Below are 26,264 nucleotides of genomic sequence, written 5' to 3' on the forward strand. Positions count from 1 at the left end.
GGCCGAGATACGGACGCGCTGGCGGCAGGAAACTTCACTTTGTGTGCCTGCGCCTCGTATACAACGTTATGTATAAAGCTTGCAGGACAACTTGGTTGGCATTGCCTTTTCAGCGTGAGAAATACACTGTGTGGCGTGTGAGCGTGTGAACTGGTTGAATTGCGTGTGTCTCACGGCCAATGCGTGAGACTTGAGAACCCTGTTGGTATTTAGTAGATGCTTTTGTCCAAAGCGACATACAATATAGTCATCATCAGTGTTTGCGTTTCCCACACATCGACTACTTCGTGGCGGTGCGCCACAGAATCGACAACACTGGCCGCCACATATTGTGGTTTTGGCGGCCGCCAAAGCGGATTTTTATCCCGCCAAAGCCTTATTTGATCGGTCAGTGATGTATAGATGACTGACTGGCTGCGTTTGTGACAGTTCGCAATTGTTTTTAAAGAACGAGCAGAAAGAGAGCCCCTCCTCCGCGCGCGCTCTCTCGCTCTCTCATCGTCTATAAGCTATCTTGCTCTCCCTCCCTCCCTCGCTCGCTCATATTAATCAAAATCAATTGAGAATTGACATGATGATAAAAGGTCGGAAGACAGTAACCTCCACAGGAGTATTAGGTTTTTTGACTTAGAATTAATGAATTAACCAAGAGTATATTGTTACTTTTTATTTTCAGAGAAAGCATGCACATCACCTCAACCAATATCTTCAACTGACAGCACCCACAATCAGGAGGAAGGGAAGCTTGCCTGCTGGTGAGAATGCGTCAGACAGTAAGCAGCTGAAACTAGAGGACACCACAGCCTCACAAAAGAGCATGGACCAGGCAGTCATCAACTTTGTTGTTCAGGGTTTGCATTCCTTCAGAGTTGTGGAGCAACCAGGATATATAAATTTAATACAGCATACTATGCCAAACTACACAGTGATGTCCAGAACAACGGTCAGAGCTAAAATAAAAAAAACAACGGAGGAAATGAAAGCCAAAGTAAGGAGAGCGATGCAGAACATTGAATACATCGCGACTACCACAGACTGCTGGACGGCTTTTCGTCAAAGTTTTATTGGAGTGACCGCCCACTGGATCGAGCCAGACAGCCTAGAGAGATGTTCGGTTGCTCTTGCGTGCAAAAGGCTTAAAGGATCACATATATTTGATGTATTAGCTGGAGCCCTTAATGACATCCATACTGAATACAACATTTGCAAAAAGATTGTCAGGACCACTATTGACAATGCTTCAAATTTCATCAAGGCCTTCAGGGTTTATGGTTGTGACGAAGAAAGTTCGGTTGGGGGGGGAGAGGAAGATGTGAGTGACAGTGAGAATGCTGAAGATCTGGAAGAGGAGATAGAGGGTGTTGAGATACAAGGTGTCATGGATGAAGAGGATGGTGGTTCCGAATATCAGCTCCCAAAGCACCACCGTTGTGCATGTCATCTTCTGAACTTGATCTCAACAGTAGATGCCACAAAAGCCAACTCAAATCAGGTCTACAAAAAAATGTCACGTGCAGCATTTGCTAAGTGCACGGCACTGTGGAACAAGAGTGCTCGCTCCACCTCAGCTGCAGAGGTGATTGAAAGGGAGTGCAAGCTCCAACTTATTCGACCAAATGACACTAGGTGGAACTCCCTCTTTCTTTCAGTGGAACGATTGCTAAGAATCATCCAAGACAGTGGAGAAGGAGCCATCAGAGCAGTTTGCATTGCACTTAAAGTCCCCATGTAAGTGTTATACTGCCAAACACATTGTCTTGCATAAACATACAACATAAAACTTTATGGAATATTAACTAATGTAATATTTAGTAACATTAGCCATCTGTGTATGTTACAAATGTTATTGCCACATGACATTTTGTATGATTTTCTATCGCTGTGTGACAGGTTCAGCCCTGCAGAACTTGCCTTTTTGACTGAATATGTTGCTACCATGAGCCCAATCGCCAAGGCACTGAACATAATGCAGACAGAAGTGAATGTCCATATGGGATGGCTGGTGCCCACTATTACCCTCCTAACTGTGAAGCTTGACCGCCTCCTAACCTCATCCAAGTTCTGCGAGCCACTGATCTTTGCCCTTCAAGAAGGAATACAGCAGCGGTTTGGACCCATGCTTTTGGACCCCGAACTCATTGCTGCTGCAATTTTACTTCCGAAGTTTCGGACTTCCTGGACAAGCAATGAGGACTTGCTGAAACTGGGTAAGTCACTGTCTCTTTAAATTGCAACATGGAAAGCTTGGCAAAGAGCAGCACCTAACAGTAGAATAAAAAATGTGTTGTTACAGTTTTATGCAAAGGTTTTGGTGCCTCTGATCATTTTTAGGCTTTCAGTTTATCATCTGCTGGGCTTTCTAAGCAGCAGCTTGACATATTTCGCACCTTATGTAATTAATGACATTTCAGTTCCAAAATAACATTTATAGAATAAACATTAACAATGTAATGTGCATCACAACAAGTTTCAACAACAGACAGGTGAAAAAGCATAGGTGTCCCAATGGAGTAAACACATCATCAGTATTTAGTGGAACGCCCTTTTTGTGAAATAACACCCTGTAGATTTTTCCACTAACCACAGCTATGTCCCTGATGTATGACTGCAAGTATTTTAAACCATTTCTCCTTACAAAATATCTCCAGATCAGTCAGGTTTGATGGCTGACAAATGTGGGTTATCGGGGGTGCCCAAATGCATAAAACTGTATATTTACTGAGGAGCAAAATAACCATAGCCTAGTCACCCTAATGGTTATATCTGGTTATGGAGATATTGTCTTTTCTTTTTTTCCCTTTATTTGGTCCAATGGACAGGCATGAACTACATCAAGACTCATTTGGAGCAGGAGCCAGTGCAGTCTAACCAGTCAGAGCAGCAAGAGGAAGAGGACGAGGACTACTTTGACATCATGAAAGACAATGTCCAAGAGACCTCTAAGCAGCTGGATGTATACCTGGCCAGCACAGCTACCACCATGGTCGTTCTCAAATCAGTGCCTGCCGTGTACAGATTGTCGCTTAAGGTAAATACACCGTTGCCTGCCTCTGCAGCCTGTGAGAGACTCTTCAGCTCAGCAGGGCAGATTTTTACCCCCAAAAGAGGCAGGCTCGGTTCAGAGAACTTTGAAAACCAACTCCTTTTGAAGCTCAACAAAAAATACTGGTGATGTGGTGAAGTTTTTTAAAAGTGCTCCAAAATGTTCACAGGTTGTTTTGGTTTTTGAGTCTTGATGGAGACTAGAGACGGAGTTGAAATTCTGATGATTTTAAGTTAAGGAAAGTTTTATACTTAATGGATTCTTGAAATTGAAGTCAATAAGTAGAGAATACATGTTTCTGTCAAATTAAAACTGATGCACTGAATCAAAAATGTTTACAGCCTTAAACATATGGTAATTAACAATTTTATTGTTAGAATATTAAAATGGTTAATGTACTGCAATTAACATGAAATATTTGTGTTACAGTTAAATGAATATTTGAAAGATGTATACCCAGTCTTCTTTGTTGGTTTTAATGGTATTTTAATGCTAATTAAGCTAATGGTGTTTAACTCTGCAGATAACCTTGATAGATAACCAGAATTGTAAGTCAGAATGTAAACTGGGCCACAGATGGTAAGCACAATTACAATGCCACAGCCCATACTGTTCTTTTGTAATTATTATAATATAGACATTAAGATAATAAATTGTTATGCAAGTACTTTTAGTTTTAATACTTAAAGTACATTTAAAATCGGGTACTTTTTACTTTTTACTTAAGTAAGGTTGTCATTGTGGTACTTTTACTTTTACTAAAGTAAATTTGTCACTGGTTATTAGTACTATTACTTCAGTACTGAGATTCAGTACTTCCTCCACCACTGACTTTAGCATGGGTGTGTTCACTTATTCTAAGCACTGTGTGTGTGTGTGTGTGTGTGTGTATGTGTATATATATAATTAAATCGCAATTTTAACCAGAAAAATCTACAATGCATGCCCAAAGTCGTGCAGCCATATAGTTTCTCTTGATATCAGCATGTTCAAAGGTGTTTTTTTATTTTATTTTATTTTATTTTTTACAGGGACGATATGCCACTGATAAGTCCTGCTGACTTCAACATTCAACAGTCTCTGTACATGAACATGGTAAAATGAAAAATCAAACACTGTGGAAATGACAGGTATGTACTATGTTTCAGGAATGGGACAATGTTGTGTGACTGTTCAAGCCTCTGTCTTTAGATCAGTGTGTTTACTAATGTGCTTTTTTGTCCTTTGTTGTGTGTCTTTGGATTATGTTGTGTTGTAAATAAATCCAAACAATCTAAAAGCCATTCTTTTTTAAATCTCCTCATTCTTTGTGCAAGGCTCCTCATAATACTAGGGCCTGATAGCACCTAATAGGGCCATTATGGGAGGGTCTTTGTCTTTCTCAGGTGTGAAATTCCATACATATTAACGAGAGATCACGCCTCCTCGCATAAAGCTTTCTCACACTAAACACGTCATACACATTCTAAAAGATCTGAATGAGTAGTCAGGATGATTCTCACATAGTTTTGGAGCAAATATTCTAGGCTATGTGATACAATTTTCAAAAGTCTTGTGAAGAAATAATCAATATGTGTTTTGTGGCCTTATTTCAGAAACTTTAATTTTTCGTTTTTTCAATAACCATGCATAAACAATATTCTCTCAAAAATACAAATATGTTGCTCACATATTATGGTAGCCCTGTTTGTGCTAAATAGAGTGTAATTACACCTGTGCCAGTAATTTGTTTATAAGCAACTGAAAAAGCACAAATGTCAGGGCATGTCAAAACATCTCAAGGACCCCAAAAACACCTTAGACCCCAGAGGGTTAAAGGAGCTGTAGTTGGAATCATTTCGTTCGGCAGAGTGAAGGCTTCGGCTGGCATAAGCTATAACTCGCTCCACTCCCTGCTGCCACTGGGCCAACACTGCTCCTAGGCTGAGGTTACTGGCATCGGTGGACAGGACGAAGGGCTGGGTGAAATCCGCATACGCCAGGATTGGAGCCTGTAACAGCTCTTGCTTGAGTCACTGAAAGGCCACGTCGCATGCGGAGTCCCAAGCGACAGGAGGGGACCCCCGGGCACGGGGACGGCCTGAGCCCGCAAGGAGCCGATTTAGCGGTTTGGCGATCTTCGAGAAGTTTTTGATGAAACGCTGGTAATACCCTACTATGCCCAAGATGGATCTCACTTGTCGCACTGTTTTGGGCCGATCCCATCCTTGGACAACCGACACCTTTCAGGATCCACAAAGACTCCAGAGGCGCCTACGCAGTGGCCCAGAAATTTCACCTCTTTTCGGAACAGTTGGCATTTGTCTGGTTGTAACTTCCATTGCCTGAAACATCTGTTCCAGATGTTGGAGATGGGATTCAAAGTCTGGAGAGTAAACGATGACATCGTCTAGGTACACTAACGTGGTGTCCACTAACTGGCCACCCAGACACCGCTGCATCAGCCGCTGGAATGTGGCTGGGGCATTACAAAGGCTGAACGGCATCCGGTCCCATTCAAAGAGCTTAAAGGGGGTAGTGAACGCAGTCTTTTCCCGATCCCCCTCCTCCAACTGCACCTGCCAGTACCCGCTGGCAAGATCTAATGTGGAATACCAGGTGGCCCGAGTCAGGCTGGTGAGAGAGTCCTCAATCCGCGGCAGCGGGAAGGCGTCCTTCTTGGTTACTTGGTTCAATTTACGGTAGTCCACACAGAACCTCCAGGCTCCGGTCTTCTTTCGTACCAGGACGATCGGGGCTGCCCAAGGGCTACTGCTCTCCAGAGTAATCCCCTTCTCCAACATCCCCCCCAACAGGGTACAAACCTCCGAATAGAGAGTTGGCGGCACCGGACGATACCACTCCCGGCTTGGTGCGGCATCACCGGTAGGAATCTGATGTTTCACAACGTCGGTACGGCCATAATCCTCGTCATGTGTGGAAAATACATGCTGCCATTTCGCCAGGAAATCCTGCAGCTGTTGTGCCTGACTCTTTTCCAGCCCCTCTCCTCGCAGTGATTCTCCCAGAAGATGTGCCAGCATCCCCTCTCCAGAAAGGTTCACAGGCTGATCCACTCGCTCCAGGGCCACCTCGACCACCTTAGAGCTCACTTGACAGAATCTAACCCCCCCCACCTTCTCTCACTTGTTGGGGGCTCACCGAGGTAACTCGGGCCAGACGTTGATGGCGGTACAGGTTGACGGGATAGGGATTTACACTTCGTACTCTCACAGAGACTCAGCCCCGACGGGCCACGGCTAGTCCTCGAGCCACCTACGCTCTGACAGTCCCAATGGGGCTCGACGAGGACCCAGTCCTCTGGTCCATAAGTCCGAGTGGGCAACCGGGCCCAAAAAACAGCCTCACTCCGGGCCGGAATAGAAAGGGCATATGGACAAGCCACCCGGCCGGTATCTTCACGGTTCCTTTGGGAACTGGCCGTGTGGATCCGGCTACAATCGGCCACGATGCGTTCCCACTCCCGTTTCTCGGCTGGCGGAGCAGCTCGAATGGGCCTAGCCTGAAACAGTTCCTCCTAACAATCCGTAATAACATTCATGCCCAGAAGGGCTCGATGCGTCCCCAAGCAAGGGTCTCGGACAATCACGACCCCCTTCAGCGGTACGGTTACCCCATGGATCTCAAAGTCTGCGACCAGGTATCCAGTGTAAGGGATGTCCAGACCGTTTGCCCCTCGCAGAGTAAGCCAAGGAACCTCTGCCTCTTGCAAGCGTTGGGCGTTTAACAGTTCTTTAGACAGACTCTCGGAGAATAGGGTAACTTGGGACCCGGTATCCACTAGGCACCGGACCTTGATGCCATTCACCTGAATTTCCACAAGGGGGCAATGCCCGACCAAACTGTCTCTAGGGACAGTAGACAAAGAAGGGTCCATCCAGGGGGTCCCGACCACTTAACCCACAGTGGCCGGTAACTCTTAAAACTCCCCTGTGAACCGCGGCGAGAGCCGCACTGGCGACTATAATGTCCAGGTTCTCCACAGCCATTACAAATCGAGCGACCCTGTTCGTCCCACTGGGATTTAGGGCCAGCAGGTCGGAATGGGTGTCTCGACTCCCCGGTTCTTCCTGGGTCTCGACTCCCGTCCGATAGGGATGTGACGGTGAGGATATTTTCACACCAGTTAATCGACGTGTGACGACACCGGTAATACCGGTATCACCGGCGGGGGCTTTTAAATCGCTAATTTAAAGGCAAATGTAAAATCCACGCGTTTGCACGGGCATGCATAATGGTGGTCGTGCGGAGCAACACTGTTTTGTTATTGCGCGCTGAATTGCCGCTAATTTTAAAAAACGAAAAAAAAAATTTTTTACATCGCTTATAAAAAGCTGGTGCAGCAGTGTGCACTTCATTTTCACTTTTAAATTAGCGTCAATTCATCCTTCGCAGGGAGTTTGATGCGATCTGACAAATCAAAATCCACCATTTTTGTCTGGCAAAGCAGTCAGGAAAGTTAGTAGATTAACAGCAGTGGATTTGTACTTGGCTTTAACTGAGGCAATCTCTCACGACACATTAGAGCCACAAAACGGTAGGCCTATTTATTGTTTCATTTTCTTTGACTGACCAAATTTGAAAGTTGAGACTTTAAATTTCATATTAAATATTACCTGCTCTGTCCTGTCTGTCAGTGCGTTGTCAGTGTCCTTATAGGCTACGTGAGTTGCAAGTATAAAATGAAGTTAACGAACAACCTCGATCCATCAGGAAACGCCATTGGTCGCTGAATATCACTGCGCTTCATGAAGAGTTTATCTTTTGCGTGAAGAAGCCATTCGCCGGAGATGTGTTAAAAGATAGCGGAGTGCATTCATGATTATTAGGCTACCGGTTTAATAATCCTCCTGGCTCCGGGTCTGAGTGAGACATTTACTCTCTTACTTTTGTTCTTTGATTAACATTAATGACACTTTAAGACCACCTGCTGCTGCTGAGAGACTCGATCGACACGCGTCCTATTTTCTCACAAATCTCTACGTTAATTTAAGACTTTATTTAAACCATTTAAGACTGCTCTTATGAGGACACTCGACAAAACGGACATTTTGGCATAATTTGTGTGTGTTAGAGTTTGTTCAAGCCCGAAAGAGAACTCGCGCGCGCTCGTGTGTATGTGTTGGCAGGACAGCGCGGTCTCTTTAGTCTTGTCGTGCTTAAAAGCATTCACATTAATAACTAATAATTAATAGCGTGATCATACAACGCTAGTCAACGGGTAACAGAAAAAAACGGATACTGCGTAATTGCGTTAACCCTCTGGGGACCAGAAACGCGCCCGCGCGTTTTGCTGTTTTTTTTTCACATAGCAGCAACATAGACTTAAAATACTCCGTCATTTATGGTCATATAAATAAAATCAATACATGATTATAAACTATAGAGGGTCTTCTTGTTTTTATGTACACTCACATTAACATCAAAACCGTGTGTTTTATTTTAAATAAATAAAATAAACAGGGTGCGCTTTCAGCTCACTCTGTCTCCGCAAAAATCTTTCTGAAACATGTCTGGAAAATTAACGGAAACTCAGCCAATACTTATCACACAAACATGAAACATACCTCTAAAGAACGCTTTAAATTTCTACTTTTAAATAAAACAATTCACATTTAAAACAAATATTCTCCTGCAATGTAAACTGTATAAAACTAAAGAGAAGTACAGTTTCTCCGGTCTCAGCTCATTATCGTTAATTTGTTCACACCCACTCGCAGAGCGCGCTATTCATAAGATAATGTGTTGAGGCCATATGCAAAATAGAAACGCCCCCAGGCAAATGCCTTAAAAGCAGCAAGTTTCATAATAAGATTCACTCACTTTCCTGCGCATTTGGAAGATGACACGATACACCGGCGCGGAAGCTCTTCAGCTCGTCCTGGACAGTGACGAAGAGTTCACATTTTCCTCAGAAGAAGAGCGGGACTCCGACGATGAGCGTTTGTATTTTGAAGAGCGACTTGATCCAGCCATGGACAATTTCGGATGAGTAAGTCTTTTAGTTGAACTTACATTAGTTGACTAGCTATTTTATATAAACATGTACATATTTTACTGGTTGGACTATTTCCAGACTTGCCATCCAGTAGCCTATTCAGAGTATTGAAATTTAAAATATATCTTAATAGGCAGGTTTTACTTACATTTAAATTGTCTAGCCTATAGGCTAAATGCTGTATGATATGTAAAATGATATTTAAAAAATATTATCTATGTTTAGATTATATTTTGACTAGGCTATAGTGTTTATGCTGCCTCATTATCATCAACTAAGCGTGTGCTTGCATTGCCTCGCAAATATCTGTTGTAAATGTGCTGAAATGTGTAAATATGCCCGGTTGATGAAGTGCGAAAATGTGTTAATGTTTAATGTTAGTGCTATCTCCGGTAATGGCACATTGACACGCATATACAGCATGCGTCTACCATTTTTCACATCAGTTATTCATACTATAGGCCAATGGTACTATACTTTGAAATATTTATGTAATAATAGTTTTCAACTTTTTTTAAAGGAATGTAGTTGCAGCATCACTACCTTCACCTGCCACTCGGAGGGCGCGCAACACAGTCGAAAATCAGAAAGAGTAAGTAGATATTTACCCACTATTTTACAGATGTTAGTTCAATTTTGTTTATATAGGCTGCTTAGTGATAATATATTTATTTATATTTGGAGGTTGGTTGATAATGTTACATATGTTTTATTTATCAGCATGCTAATGCCTATCAGTTATGCATGTGCTGGAATAGTAGGCCTACTCTGTAAATTATGATAATAAGTTTTCAACTTTTTTTGAAAGGAATGTAGCTTGCTCACTCTCACCATCAACTGGAACTCGCACTAGGAGGGCACGCAACAACACAGACGGAAATCAGAAAGAGTAAGTACATATACCCACTATTTTACAGATGTTAGTTCAATTTTGTTTATATAGGCCTACTTAGTGACGATACAATATGCATATGTGCCTGTGTGGCTTTGCAAAAATTGTGTTGTTGTTGTTATGCATGCTAATATTACAATTAGTGATTGGTAATGTTAATATAAAAGCTTATTTTTTGTTATTTTATCAACATGCTGATTGTCCATCAGTTATGCATGTGCTGGCATAGTACTTTGTTAAACCTTTATTAATATTATTATTTTTATAGGAATGTGGTAGCATCACTCTCACCTTCACCTGCAACTCACACTGGGAGGAGGGCACGCAACCGGTGTCGTTCAGTTTTGAGAACAATTGAAAATGACAAGTAAGTACACGTATTCCCTTTCTTTCGGATATTAGTATAATTCTGTTTACATATTCCGGTTTTGTCTGGGCAATATTACTTTTAGTGATTGAAATACAGTTTTTTGTGTAATAAACATGCTCACAGCTATAAAGATGATGGTGATCATCAGACACCTGTTGCAAAGAGGGCCAAGACAAACAAGCAACAAGCAGTCCACTCTGTCATGGAAAACAGAGACTGACATTGATCTGGTTCCACAGACTCTGAGATTCCTGCCAGCACAGGAACCTGGACCACAACTGAGACCTGCTGACACACACACTCCTCCTTGGAAATGCCAGGCATGTAATGTTCACTTGTGTCTTCAGTTGAACAGGAACTGTTTTCAAAAATGGCACCAAGACATGTAACTGTATTCTCAAAACAATTGGATTGCTTTGATTTCACTACTTAAATCCACCTTTCCGAACTTCCGCTACTAGCCTTAGCCCACTAGCATAGCAGGCGTGGTCTGCGAGGATAGCGATCTGCCTTTACTTTTGTTATTTTACTCACATTTGATTTGCTTAGAGCCCGCATCAATGGGGCATAAGCATTTACTGTGAGATACCTGTCTTTAGTTTTGTTTATTTTACTCACATTTGATTTGCTTAGAGCCCGCATCAATGGGGTATATGCATTTACTGTGAGATACCTGCCTTTAGTTTAGTTTATTTATCGCTCACAATTGCTTTGTTTATAGCCGACTGATTATTTATTTATTTTACTCACATTTGATTTGCTTAGAGCAAATTTAGAACATTTAGTTTCTCCACATAGAGGAATTACAATAAAACAGATTGAAAACCTTTGAATCTCCTCTCATTCTTTGTTCAGGCTGCCTCACTTGATGGGCCATTAGCCATTGGGAGAGTGTCTGTCACACCCCTGGTCTGAATCTCATTAATATTGATAGGCCATTACCACTCCCACGCATAAACCTCTTCTGACCAAAAAACTGTCATACAAAGTATAAATGAATGTTATTGTGTTATGTGAACGATCAGGCAGGGTGATTTTCACATCATTTTGAAGCCAGAACTCGAAGCGACAACATCCATTAGTCAAAAGTCTTGTGGACACATATTTAGTATGTGTTTTGTGGTTTTATTTCAGCAACTTTCTTTTTTTTTTTTCAATAACCACGCATAAACATTATTCTCTTAAAAAAACAAATATGTACATACATGTTGCTCACATATTATGGTAGCCCCGTTTGTGCTATATAGAGTGAATTTACACCTTTGCCATTAACATGTTTATAAATAACTGAAAAAAGCACAAATGTCAGTGCATGTCAAAACATCCAAAGGGCCCCAAAAACACTCTGGTCCCCAGAGGGTTAAATATAAATTAGGCTATATAATTTTTTTTTTTTTTTTTTTTTCGGTGTCGCGGTGGGCAAGTGATGAAACCGGTGTTGCGACTGAACACCGTGTAACACCGACTACCGTAGCAAGCCTACCGTCCGAATAAGAACGTTCCCGGGGCAAAGTTAAAGAATTTGGCCGTCCCCGGCGGAGCTCCTCCAGAAGGGTCTTAGACAACGCGGTCATTTGTTCAAGGTCACTGGCCGGGGCGGTTGACCGGCCCTTCGCGCACCGCCTCTGTAACCCGTACCACCTCGAGGAGCTAGCAGAGCATCAAAGAGTTTAGTTCTCAACCAGTCCATCACATCCATGTAGGAGCAAAGAGTTTTAAGGATCAATATAGAAGATAGTGTGGTACTTAACTTGTTCCAAAGATAGCATGTGCACATCCGTTCTTCGTTCTCTGAGAATCCTCCTTTACAGAATCAGTTTTACCTCCAGTCAACAGCCTGAGAAAATCCGTCTCTACCCCACTTCTTCTCTTCCCGATCTCCCTCTCTCGCGCGATGGTTTCTCCCACTGTGTACCGAACTACCTCTCTCCTCCTCAAAGTCTCTTTTTATAATCCGCATCTCAGATACGTGTCCCAATCACCGATCGTCATCCTCTTCTCGCGCACCTGACACTCATTTCCTCCTTTAATCCTCGTTTGATCATGGCTCATACGACAACCGGAACCGGCCGGGGGTCGCACCGGAACTGCTCCAGCGGGGAAACACCTCCCAAAAGAAAAAAAAGGCTCCGCTTGCCTCTAGTCACTCCGTGACATATGCGTTATATATTTGTGTGTCTCAACTTTAAAACTTTGGACCCTACATTAGCTAACATTTCTTATGAAACTTTTCTTTATGAAAATGTAAACATAACATGAACAATTTGTACAGTGTAACTGATGTATAGATTAATATCTTTCCTTCATGGTCTTCTTCTCTATCTTTTTTATTTATTTATTTATTTTAGTTTTCATCTCATTGTTCTTTTCTCATTTGTATTCTGATGACATTTAACATTGTTAATACATTTTGTATATTGTATACAATTTGTATGTCATAATGTCAAAATGGAATCTCTATATGCTGTGCAAAAAAAAAAAAAAGGTAAAATAAATAAAATAAAATAAAGTAGACTTTGAGCTGTAAGCACCAGCACCAACCGGGTGCGTCACTTATCTGGTTCCCCTGGAAACATTTCCGCTGTGGTCTGTGTTATTAGCAGTGTGTTTCCGTATTTGGTTGTGTTGTGAAACTGATGAAGATGTTTTCTTAATTTGCGAGTGTTTTTTTCTATTTGCATGTGTTTTCTTCAGTTGCAGTGCGTTGAGCCCTCTCAGCCACCGTAGAAAAGACCTTTGAAACTGAAATGAATTGGCGAAGTGATCTGTAGCTGTGATGCGGTCGAGATCTGCTGGAACTACTTTAGCCGTAACTGCACACCTCAGAACATTCATCAGCCAATCAGATTCCAGCATTCAGCCCTGTAGTGGAATAACAGTTTAAAAGCTGTCCTATGCTGAGGCTTCTAACCTACAGACTGCACTTCTTATCCATCCGTTTAGCTCTCAATCTAATGTTTGTGTGTCCCCCAGTTTCACACTGAGATTGCAGATTTCATTCTCAAACGTTCCTCCATGTCGAAGACTTCTGAGAAAATAATTCATCATCCACCATCTGCTTTAAAAGGAAAGTTATGCAAATGAAGTTTGTTTGAGAAATATTCTATCGGTGGCATTTGAAAGATTATTCATTTCATGTAATGTTTTTTGGGAATGTTGTGTGTATGATCAAATGTTTATGATTTATAATATAGTGCCTTATTAAACTCTACAGCATTTACATGAACATCGCTACGCTTCTTCTTCCTTCAGGTCAGATTACCGTTCTCAACTAATGTGTTAATGGAGTCACAGCCAGATCTCAGATACGAGACAGGATTTATTGATCAGCTGCCGGAAAGAGAGAAGAAAGAACACGTGTGTTGATTACAAACAGAGAATGAAGAAAAGACTTAAACATAAGCAAAAGAAGATCCCAGCTCAAGTATCTGAGACTATAGTAGTCTGCTATTATGAGGACATTTCTGTCTTTCTGTTGTTATTTACTCATGTTGCTCAAAACCAGTTTGATATGATTATTTTAATGGTACAGAATAAGAAAACTTGAACAGACTGAATTTAAGTGATTGACCTGGCGATGGTTCGCTCTGCTGCAGCTCCTCAAATCTGGGTAACGCTTTAGATTACAGCCCTAATTATAGTGTACCTATAAAGTACTTACATGTAAGTAAAAGGGAACAATATGTAAAGTTTGGGGAATAAAGGGGTAACAACCAGGAGAATTAACACATTATTTATAGTGTAAGTATTTTAGAACTAAGGGGTTCTTATTCTACTATGGTACATCAATATTACATTTGGGAGCAATGTAGTGAGAACATAAACTGCGTACCTTTCCGTAATAATAGTGTACCAGGGTAAATATCTGTGCTTTATACCGGGATTTATTTTAATAGCAAAAGTGCAGCTGTTTTATTTGGGGCTTTCGTGTTTCAAGAAAAGTACAAGTAAAACTATTGCATTTTTTTTTTCTTCTAGGGAAATATACTCTTGTTCTATGTAGTTTCAGGGTCATTAGAGATGCTCTTGTGTTTCAGTTCAGTCTCAAATGATCAAGATGTTTTTCTTGCTAAATGAATCTGTTTTGTGTGTCAGAGGGGGAAAAATCATCACGTCAGACATATAATTCAGATCTTAAAGAGCCCATATTCTGCCCTTTCTCAAACTCTTGATGTAGTTACAGGCTCTACTAGAACAGGTTTTCCTGCTTGAATGTTGATTATTTTCCTCATATTCTCCATTGTTGCGGCTCCTCTCTTTCCAGTCTGTCAGTAACGCTCTGTTTACTTCCTGTCTCTATGAAGCCCCTCCTTCTGAAAAGCACACTGTGCTCTGATTGGTCAGCTGAATCAGTGTGTTGTGATTGGTCGAGCGCTTCGAGTGTGTTTGGGAAATGCCCCGCCCCTTTCCATAACCGCCAGTTTAACACACTACTAACCAACTCAACCAGGCCCCGCCCCTTTATTCTGCATATTAATTATTATAATGAGGAATATTGTGACGTGTTCGTTCCCGGAAGAAACTCAAGACTACAATGGAGGCGTTTCAGGAGTTCAGGAACACTGACACTGATATAGAGAAGAGCTCATGATCAAACAGCAACTTCACACACTGAAGACAGATGAAGATGGAGAAAAGCAGAATCAGACCTCTTTAATTCACCTGTGGACAGTGCCGTGGGACGCGGGGAATCCACTGAGGCATTTCCCACTGATCCTCGTTTTATCACGGGACTCGTGAACTCAAGTGACTGAAGCACAGCTACAGCTTCTGCCAGATGTTATCCAGCACAGAAGACTGCGTGAGCATGAGTGTTAGTGATGGCCGGTTCGTGAACGAATCGTTCTTTTGAACCGGTTCTTTTTAGTGAACCGGTCGAACCAGTACACTAAATCGGACTGAATCGTTCGAAACAGTTCGCGCCTTGCGTCAGTGCTGATACACAAGTTACTAAAGTTACTCACTTTCAGACATGCCTGACAGTCCCTCTGACTCGAAATAAACCAATATCCCGGAGTATATTTCACTCCAGTAAATCCAACAGTTTGAAACGTGCTGTTTTTGAGAGTGATGAGCACGAGCTGATACTGCGCATGCGCGTACTACCGAACGCACATGAACAGCGGTTATCGGATCACCAGTACAGAACCGAGAACTGTTTCTTTCGGACACGTTCGACATAATGAGAACAACTGATCGATGAGCTGAGCACGCGTGCAATTTTTTTCTGAGGGACGAAATGTACGTTTCTTAAGTATTTATTTAGTTGAACATCAGTAAGTGTAATAAAAAAAAACATGTTGGAAACATGTTTATCACATAATTACTGTATTATCACTGTATTATTTTAAAGTTTGGGAACACAATGAATGGATTGTAAAACTGTCAAACTAAAGATTTATTAAAATAATATTTTCAGGAACAGCTCATTTAATTTCTAAGTAAGTTGATATAAATAGTTGATGTAAACTTTTGCCAAAGTTTTAATGGTGCACACTGCACAGTACTGCTTAGTAAATGTTTATAATGTGTTAAAACATAACGTATTAAACATATTGGAGAAGAAAGACATGCATCGATTTTTTTAGTTTTGTCGACTGTATATTCAGGTTTCAGCAGTTCTCAGCTCAGCACACAGCCTATGCTACGGTTCTCGAGTCAAGAACTGGTTGTTGCAGTTCTTGAATCACCAGTACAGAACCGAGAACTGTTTCTTTCGGACACGTTCGATACGGAGAACCGATGAGCTGGAGATACTGAGCATGCGTGATAGCACCGTCTCTAAACAGAACTTTCTTTCGGCCAACTGATGATGTGCTGATGAGCACGCAGCACGGGTGAACCGAGGACTTAAATGAGGGGCCGAATTCGGCGAAATGTAAGTTTATTACAAATAAAATGATGAAGACCACTTATGCACTTTATATATTTAAGACATGTTAAACATCCGCGTTTGCACATCGCCTGTAGGCTACAGGGTTCGTTTGCAAAATGTAAATGTAAGAAACTTATCCAAGAGGATTATTACGATGAGTACTATTATTTAAGTGAAGTTATGATTACAAATGCCTTTAATTTAAAGTATTTTTATCCGCCGGGATGATATAATTGACGTCATTACGCGAGGACGTAAAAGAACTGGTGAACCGGTTTTTTGAACCGGTTCATTGAAACGAACTGTCCGAAAGAACCGGTTCGCGGAAAAGAACCGAACTTCCCATCACTAATGAGTGTAGATGTTTCTCTGAGCTATAAACCGCACGGAAGACTCCTGTTGTCATAGAATGTGCACATGTAAATGTGGCTTTATACCTTTAAGGGCATTCTGCTACGTCCCTACACACGTACGGGGGGCGTTACCCTAAGGGAGTCGCACACGGTTGTGGAGAGTTAAGTTTAGCACTGGCCTGTATGTTACCTGCACGTTTGTTTAACAATACAAAGTATTCATTGAAGAGACTCGTGTGGACATTTGAATTGTTTACACCTGTGACCATCATGTTTCAGTCCTGCAAACACCAGACTCTAGAGACGGTCCTAAAACTCCCTCTGAGATTAAGAATAATGCACAGGTTGGCCCAGGTCGAGTGTTTCTGGCCTGTTTTATAAGACAGTGACTAACTGCCAGACTCAAGCAGCTCCATTCATCACACGTCCCTTGAGACTGACTGCCATGACACCGTTTCCACACACAGAGACCAGAGGCCTGTAGAGATGGCCCACAGTGGGACTCAGGCCTGTTAGCGCTGTAAGAGCTGTTAGCAGGGGCGTAGCAACCGGGGGGGACACGTCTAACACTGAGCTAACATTCAGCCAATCACAGCGCGAAGCATCTATTGGGCGCGTCTGCCATGAGCTTCAAATCTTTTGTTGCTCTTGCGAATTTTCGTGTTTGTTTAGTCGCTTTGCTGTTTGGCCGTCTAATGCACCCCATAAAAAAAGCAGAGGACTACATCATTTTTTTCAAACACACACTGTTACAGTATGTCGCGATGACATGAATCACACGTAAAGTTTCCTTGTTATGATTTAACCTACTGTAACGCTGTAAGACGTGTAGACAACAGAACCCGTATGGACCTCGTCACGTCGCGCCGGATTGTGCCGAGTGTGTGTTAAATGCTCTCCTACTTGTTGCTTTGGATAAAAGCGTCTGTTAAATGAGACATAACAGATTATTCCCAGCAGGCACACGTCATAAGACGTTGATATTTGGTTAAATTTTGGTTGCGACGTCGGGTGACCACAATTCAATGTAAATTCAACATGTCAATGTTAAATTGATGTCCAATACCGAATACATTGATTTAGGTTTTATTGATATATTTTTATAAAATGTCTGTTGTATAAAATTACTGTAGGCTAGAGGTAATCTGTTCTGTACTCATTGAACACTTTTTTTTTGGTCCAACTGTTAAGAAGTGAGATAAAAGTTATTGTTCAAGTGTAGTTTAACTGAAATATTGTAAATATCATTAAATATCTTTATTTCATAAAAATAAAGTATATATGTCCACAGTTGTCTGAAAGTCCCAAGTCCTGCAATATTTTTTTATTTCGAGTATGATTTCACAAAAATAGGTTGCTGTAAGCTATCATGGCATGTTCCCAAAATTGGCACTAGGGTGCTGTAAAATGCCAATTGCTATTCCATCTAGAATTTATTATTATGAACATCACCTTTCAGTCCCTCCAGAAAAACGCGATTATGCGATCGCATGATTCAATAATCAGCCAAAGTCTGCATATTTATGCGGGGGCATTTTTTCAAATACGCCGCACTTTTGCCGTATAAATTGCCGATTTCCACGCAAAATATGCGGGGCTTGTATGATTTCATAATCCCCGCATTTTTGTTGCAAAAAAAAGTCGCATATATCTTAGCAGAAAGTTGAAAAATGTTGCGTTTGCTTCACACGAGAGCAGCCGTTTCCCCCGGTTTCCATGGGAACGTTATGAAGCGGCGTAATTACTCGACATGAACATCATTGAAAAAAAATGAAAAAAGCATATTCCTTTTGTAAAGCTACAGAACTTGTTTGACTCATCAATGTTTTGTAAGTTTGAGACTGAGCCATGTGTTTATTAAGGTCTGAAATAAAACAATATTAAATATTCCAGCACTTTCTGTGATGTAGTATGCTTGCTTATCATAGGAAGTAATAAGAAATAGCTCTTTACATTAAGGTAGTAGCCCAGTGAGAACAGGGTGTTAGGGAATCCCTTTTTCTCTCTTTTTCATCAAACCACAGTTTTTGCAAGTTCCCGCAATTTCATCACATAAAATTGCAAATATCCTGCATATTCCATCGCCGCATAATCAAGGATTTTTGGATTTATTGATTTTTGATTAAGGATTTAATCAACAATCACAAAAAAACTCCGCATTTTTCTGGAAGGACTGACCTTTGGGTCACATCACCACACCATTTTGTCCCCCCCACTTTTATAATGGCTGCTACGCCCCTGGCTGTTAGTGCTGTCGGCTGAGTGATATGACTGTGAAGTGCATGGGAAAGTGTATATGGTAAGATGAGCAGCGGTTCTCGGACACTTCTATTTCTCCCCAGATCAGGGTCAGTGCTGCTTGACCAGGTCTTTATCATTGACATAGTTTCATCAGTCTTTTCTTTAGAAAACAAAACGAAATGAAAATAAATGATTAAATGCTGAAGTTTTTATAATTGCAAATTGATAGCTCTTTCTTCACACAGAACTCTTCATTCATCTTTAAACTAGTGAGGAAGAGTTGTGATGTGATTTACTCAACAAACCAGCTCAACATTTGTGATGAATAATCTGATAAATTGGTTTGTGTTCATCAAGATGCAAAGAAAAATGTGAAAAAAAGGCAAACACCTTTCATTTTCAAAAAATTTAATTCAGCTGATTATCAAAAATAGACATTAACTCATGATTATTTTATATACAATTTTGTGCATTGAATTCCCTGCAAAATTAACTAGCATGATTTCAGATCTGTATACTTTATGCCATAATGTGAGATTCTGTTGTAACGTCACTGTCAGCCGTCACGGTTCGGCTTATAACTGCTGCAGTCGGCAGATCACACAATAGATACGGCTGCAAACAAAAATGAAATTCATTACAAAATAAAAGGGTAAGCGGCACACAAACCTGAAGCCATCAGAGTTTGCTGGGATGCTTTTTCAGATTCGTTTAGTTTCTGACTCGTATCACTACAGTGCTATCAGTGTGGGATGTTTCAGGGTTATTTGTGTTTAATTTCATGAAACTACTAAACTCGGACACTGGACACATACCTCTGTTTCTCAGACAAGCTGAACTCCTGATGTACACGCACTGAATCCTTCAGGAATGATCTGGGATGTGTGATACGGTGTCACTCCTGTTACTGAACTGTGTGTGAATCATGTGAAGCAGAACAGATAACACTGAACCCAGAATGATGTTTCAATGTGGAAAGCAAATCTGTTTTCTCCAGCTGTGTTGGACGGGATGGCCAGTGGTCCTCGAGGCCGACCAACAGTGTGTGAATGACTGGATGCTCTTCATTATACACAATAGTTATTTGGGAGGTGTTAAATCTTTAAAGTGATCCCATGGCACAGTTGGAGGTCAGTGAACTGCAGACCCTGTTGGAGAACCGCTGGACTGGCCTTGCTTTAAATCACAAGAAATGCAGTTGGTTGTCTTTGTAAAGTGACTCAAAATAACACAACAGCTATGTTTTCAGTCATTTTTCATTACTAATGTCTCATGTCGTTCCATCACCTTTGTAAATACATAAATATAGAAAAACATCACATGTAAACAACCAGCTTCAAATATTTGAAGATTCATTGAAATTGCACACATGATTTCTCATAGGGAAAAACGAGTAAACGAGAGAGCTGGAAGAGAGTGAGGATGAGATGAATGCATTTCAGTTCTCTTTCATCAAGAAAGAGGAGCGTTTGACCAACAAGATAAAAAATATAAAACTTTACAAGAAGATATTCACAGAGTCTTTATGCTGCTCTTCAGGGAAACCATTGGTATGGCAAATTCATTTCCTCAGTCTGTGTTCATCAGTTCTCATACCAGCCTAGAGAACGGCAGTAGCACTAGAGTTTATAGTCCAACCCATCCCATAGTTTCAGACCCTAATAAGACATAAAGATGACATGCACACACACACACACTCACACCAGTGAATCAGCACAGCCAGCTGAGGAGGAATTCACTCAGAAGGCATGACGCAGGTAATGTAACGATAACTGAATCACATTGAATCCGCTCTGAAAGCCCTCAACCGCACCATCTGTTATAATGCTCTTCTCCATTTGATGAAGAACTGCAGCGATACAGAATCATCTCTTCTGAATAAACATCTGGACGCAGGAATAGTGCGACAGTAACTTCACCAGGCCAATTTATGAATGAAGGCCCGTTCACACTGAGAACTAGGGGTGTAACGATACACGTATTCGTATTGAACCGTTCGGTTCGTTGGACCATTTTTCCTGCTGACCAAAATTTCGTTATTTCAAATGTAGGCGCGTCGCGCGTGGCAAGCGTGCTCATAATGTAAGAGACGCTGGCGTGACCACAACATTGCCCAACATCAAATGGCAAATGTAATGTAAGCGGAACGAAACTGAGCTACTCGTTATTGTGTGGTTGACGGACCGTTTATCAGGACCAAAGCAGCGCGAGCCGATCTTAATCATCAGCACTGTCACTACACAGCCAAATCCAGTAAAGAAAACATTTGAGTTCGCCACTGAAGTAATAACATCGCTGCGAGATCTAGTGAGAAACATTCACATTTCCTCGTTATTAACGGATCAAACAGCGCTGACGTGGAAACCAGGACAAACATTGTGCCATGAATGAACTATCCAGTGTCCACAGATCAGCACATTCACCATGGGTTTACTGTAGTAACTGTAGTAACACTACTAACTGTAACCATGGAAGGTTGGCAGGAATAGTAGGCTATAATGCTTTCAAGTAACATTACGTCGGTTTTATTTTGACAATATGAATACAATTGCTGCCCTCAAATGTTAATCTGAACTAAAATAAACCTTTGTTTATAACTACTACAATATTACATTTCATTTTGTCCAAGGAGCTGTTTTGTATATTCTGTTTCGCTGTTTTGCTCCATCGTTGCTCAAAGTAAAAAAATATCATACTTTATGATGTTAGTTTTAATAAAAATATCATTAAAAAAATTAAATCAAAGAAATTTCTCTGGCATTTCTTTCTTTTTGCTGTATCGAAAACGTACCGAACCGTGACACAAGTGTATCGTATCGAACCGAACCGTGAATTTTTTGAACCGTTACACCCCTACTGAGAACAATGACTATAAAGATAATGATAACTGTATCAGAGTCCACACTAACTCACGATATCACTCCGTTCATTACACACATGCTGCAGTTTAGCATCTGTCGCTTTAAATGCTTGAGCTTGTTAAAGCAGGATGGATTCTGATTGGCTGTCAATGTTTTTATACTGCATCAGCTGAAAAAATTGTTCTGAAAGTGATTCCAGCGATAAAAATAACAGAAGAACGGTACCGTTATGATGTGGACTCTGCTTATCTTTATATGTAGATCATTTCTTTAAAACCGTATCATTATAGTGATCATCCCTGATGAGCACGGGTTTAAAGGCGCAATCTAAAACAAGCGTACTTTACTGAGAAAATAGACGTGTTTAGCTGAAAACTAGATGATTTGCATGATTTGCAAGATTCAGGTTTTTTTTTGTACTGAAATATGGGACCCTGGAGTACAAAACCTTTCCATTGATGTATGGTTTGTTAGGATAGGACAATATTTGGCCGAGATAATACTATTTGAAAATCTAGATTCTGAGGGTGCAAAAAAATCTAAATATTGAGAAAATCGCCTTTAAAGCTGTCCAAATGAAGTCCTCGATATTGCTGCATCCACTCACAAAAATAACTTTTTTTAATATATATTTATGGTTGGAAATTTACAAAATATCCTCATGGAACATAATTTTCACTTAATATCCTAATGATTTTTTGCATAAAAGAAAAATCAATAATTTTGCCCCATATAATGTATTGTTGGCTATTGCCACAAATATACCCGTGCGACTTGACTGATTTTGTGGTCCAGGGTCACAAATAACATTCTAGATTGTTTGGTGAATTCCCCCTGACTCTTCCCCTGTTCTGAATATGGCAAGGCGAGTAACAGTAATAATGATGATGTCCTGCAGTGTATGGGGCGTAGGTTCAGCCCTATACAGTGCTCTCCATGACCCAGTCTGCGCTTGTAGGATCAGCCCTATACAGTGCTCCCCATGACCCAGTCTGCACTCGTGGGATCAGCCCTATACAGTGCTCCCCATGACCCAGTCTGCGCTTGTAGGATCAGCCCTATACAGTGCTCCCCATGACCCAGTCTGCGCTCGTAGGATCAGCCCTATACAGTGCTCCCCATGACCCAGTTTGCGCTCGTAGGATCAGCCCTATACAGTGCTCCCCATGACCCAGTCTGCGCTCGAAGGATCAGCCCTATACAGTGCTCTCCATGACCCAGTCTGCACTCGTGGGATCAGCCCTATACAGTGCTCCCCATGACCCAGTCTGCACTCGTGGGATCAGCCCTATACAGTGCTCCCCATGACCCAGTTTGCGCTCGTAGGATCAGCCCTATACAGTGCTCCCCATGACCCAGTCTGCGCTCGAAGGATCAGCCCTATACAGTGCTCTCCATGACCCAGTCTGCACTCGTGGGATCAGCCCTATACAGTGCTCCCCATGACCCAGTCTGCGCTCGTAGGATCAGCCCTATACAGTGCTCCCCATGACCCAGTCTGCACTCGTGGGATCAGCCCTATACAGTGCTCCCCATGACCCAGTTTGCGCTCGTAGGATCAGCCCTATACAGTGCTCCCCATGACCCAGTCTGCGCTCGAAGGATCAGCCCTATACAGTGCTCTCCATGACCCAGTCTGCACTCGTGGGATCAGCCCTATACAGTGCTCCCCATGACCCAGTCTGTGCTCGTGGGATCAGCCCTATACAGTGCTCCCCATGACCCAGTCTGCGCTTGTAGGATCAGCCCTATAGAGTGCTCCCCATGACCCAGTCTGCGCTCGTAGGATCAGCCCTATACAGTGCTCCCCATGACCCAGTCTGCACTCGTGGGATCAGCCCTATACAGTGCTCCCCATGACCCAGTCTGCGCTTGTAGGATCAGCCCTATAGAGTGCTCCCCATGACCCAGTCTGCGCTCGTAGGATCAGCCCTATACAGTGCTCCCCATGACCCAGTCTGCACTCGTGGGATCAGCCCTATACAGTGCTCCCCATGACCCAGTCTGCGCTCGTAGGATCAGCCCTATACAGTGCTCCCCATGACCCAGTCTGTGCTCGTAGGATCAGCCCTATACAGTGCTCCCCATGACCCAGTCTGCGCTTGTAGGATCAGCCCTATACAGTGCTCCCCATGACCCAGTCTGCACTCGTGGGATCAGCCCTATACAGTGCTCCCCATGACCCAGTCTGCGCTTGTAGGATCAGCCCTGTACAGTGCTCCCCATGACCCAGTCTGCGCTTGTAGGATCAGTCCTATACAGTGCTCCCCATGACCCAGTCTGCGCTTGTAGGATCAGCCCTATACAGTGCTCCCCATGACCCAGTTTGCGCTCGTAGGATCAGCCCTATACAGTGCTCCCCATGACCCCCAGTCTGCGCTCGTAGGATCAGCCCTGTACAGTGCTCCCCATGACCCAGTCTGTGCTCGTAGGATCAGCCCTATACAGTGCTCTCCTTGACCCAGTCTGCGCTCGTAGGATCAGCCCTATACAGTACTCCCAATGACCCAGTCTGCGCTCGTAGGATCAGCCCTATGCAGTGCTCTCCATGACCCAGTCTGTGCTCGTAGGATAAGCCCTATACAGGGTCCCCTATGACCCAGTCTCTGCTTGTTGGTCCGCCCTATACAGTGCTCTCCATGACCCAGTCTGCGCTCCCGCTGGAGCCTTTTCTCCCGCTGCTGTCCCCGTCCCCGTTCTCGTCACAGCGCAGCAGCATGCCGTTCACTGACAGACTGCGTTTGCTCCAGATGCTGCTGATCCGCCGCGGGTACGTGCGCAGCTGCTGTGCGCGGGACACGGTGAAGTCACCGGTGTCGAATGAGTGGCTCCTCCGGGGTCTGGAGGCCAGAGGCGATGTGAGTAACCTGCTGATCCGTGAGTCCAGAGTCCGGCCCAGCAGCGGCTCCCGGTCCGTAGGCTCCACCGCCGGGAGAGTAGGAGCAGGGCCTCCAGATGGGAGCGGCTCCGAGGACGGGCCCCGCAGCTCAACAGATGTGAAGGCCCCCAACAGCTGGTCCAGGTTGTGCCGGGGTCTGGGCGGAGCGGCCCTCAGGATGCTGGCGAGGGTACTGTTGGGGCTGTAGGGAGGAGCGTCTCCTGAACCTGAGGAGGAAGAGGAGGAGGACAAGCTGCTCTGCAGAGAACCAGACTTGAACTGGACCACTCTGTCCTGCAGGGTCGCTTTGGGTTTGGGCCGCAGCAGAGGAACGCCATTCTGCCCCAGCCGTCCTCCGTTGGGCTGAGAGTAGGAGTCAGTGCTGTCGCTCAGCTTGCTGACCGGAGCTTCAGCTTCAGCGCTCCCGCCATCTCCTGCCTTGTAGCGCAGCACGAGGATCCCGATGAACAGCAGCAGCGTGGCCACGATCACTCCTCCCACCACCAGGATCATGGTGCCGCCCAGCAGCTGCCCGTGCAGAGCCTGGCACCGCGGGAGCCCTTCGCCGGTGTGGAAGCGCACGCAGCCCACCACGCTGGTGGCCGTGAGCGTGGAGGCGGTGTCGTCCCAGGCCGCCAGCACACACAGGTCATACCGACACCCCGACACCAGGCTGGACACCTGGAACGCCTGACTGGAGGGAGGAATCATCCTGCGAACACACAAACACACACAGATCATCTGCAGACAGGCTTTGATAGAAGCAAACAACAAACACATCTGACATGTACACTGCCATTCAAAAGTTTGGGATCGGTTAGTTTTTTAATGTCTCTTGTCTCTTCTGCTCACCAAGGCTGCATTTATTTGATCGAAATAGTGAAATATTATTCCAATGTAAAACTGCTGTTTTAAGTGTAATTTATTTCTGTGATCAAAGCAGAATTTTCAATATCATTACTCCAGTCTTCAGTGTCACATGATCCTTCAGAAATCATTCTAATATGATGATTTGATGCTCAAGAAACATTTATTATTAAATGGGGAAGGAAACCCTTTCAAGGGAACTCGAGCTGCGTCAAGATGTTGTGGGAACGCCTCTGCGTGATTGCGTCTTGAAACACCTATGAAATCAGTCCAAATGGTGTGACGGAAGATGATGTCATTGACCAGGAAACTATAAAGCATACCTGGAACAAACAGTCACTAGCTTCTGTGTATTCAGCAAGCGTTCTGTGTGAAACAGTCTCTGTCTATTTATTGTTGTTTGTCCTCAAGCATATTATATATCTAGACAGGAGTATAATGGCGAGCAAACAGCTTTTTGTGATCGTGTGTTCGTCCTTGCCCTCGCTTCATTACGAGTGGGGACACACGCGATTTATGTTTTGTTTGTTTGGGAGTGGAGCGGAGCATGCACGGTCAGCTCTAGTAAAAGGGGGCTGACAGTGCTCATTCATAAATGTAACATATGCACTATTTAGAGTTGTACCTCTGTCCTGTTAGCTTTCTTCTTGAAGGAAGAAATTCAATTAAGATTCTTTGGCCCGGATCTCGCGTTTGCAGAGGCAGCACGTAGATTACGGGTTTGCAATAAGAATCTAATGAATCTAGTGGCTCATCTCGCATTTGCCAAGGCAATGTGTAGATAATGGGTCTCAATATATATATATATATATATATATATATATTCAACAAACCAATCTATCTCTCTCCAACCCCCTGTTAACAAACCAATCACCAAGATATACCT

At 42.9% G+C, this 26,264-nt stretch overlaps 2 protein-coding genes across 2 annotated transcripts in view; one reads left to right on the plus strand and one right to left on the minus strand.

Moving 5' to 3' along the window:
* Positions 1-894: 894 nt before the first annotated feature.
* Positions 895-3,259, plus strand: LOC130091952 (uncharacterized). The gene is made up of 3 exons (XM_056260113.1): positions 895-1,728; positions 1,891-2,207; positions 2,820-3,259. The coding sequence occupies exons 1-3, from the start codon at positions 911-913 to the stop codon at positions 3,170-3,172; spliced, it is 1,488 nt and encodes a 495-aa protein (XP_056116088.1). The 5' UTR covers positions 895-910; the 3' UTR covers positions 3,173-3,259.
* Positions 3,260-24,256: 20,997 nt separating this feature from the next.
* lrfn2b (leucine rich repeat and fibronectin type III domain containing 2b) overlaps positions 24,257-26,264 on the minus strand; it is a 33,390-nt gene continuing 31,382 nt past the window's right edge. Inside the window, exon 3 of the mRNA XM_056260115.1 lies at positions 24,257-25,223. Coding sequence (XP_056116090.1) covers positions 24,257-25,223 — 967 coding nt within the window. The remainder of the gene's footprint in view (positions 25,224-26,264) is intronic.

The sequence above is a fragment of the Rhinichthys klamathensis genome, unplaced genomic scaffold, assembly GCF_029890125.1.
Source record: "Rhinichthys klamathensis goyatoka isolate OS25496 unplaced genomic scaffold, OSU_Roscu_1.1 h1tg000173l_1, whole genome shotgun sequence".
Lineage (NCBI taxonomy): Eukaryota > Metazoa > Chordata > Actinopteri > Cypriniformes > Leuciscidae > Rhinichthys > Rhinichthys klamathensis.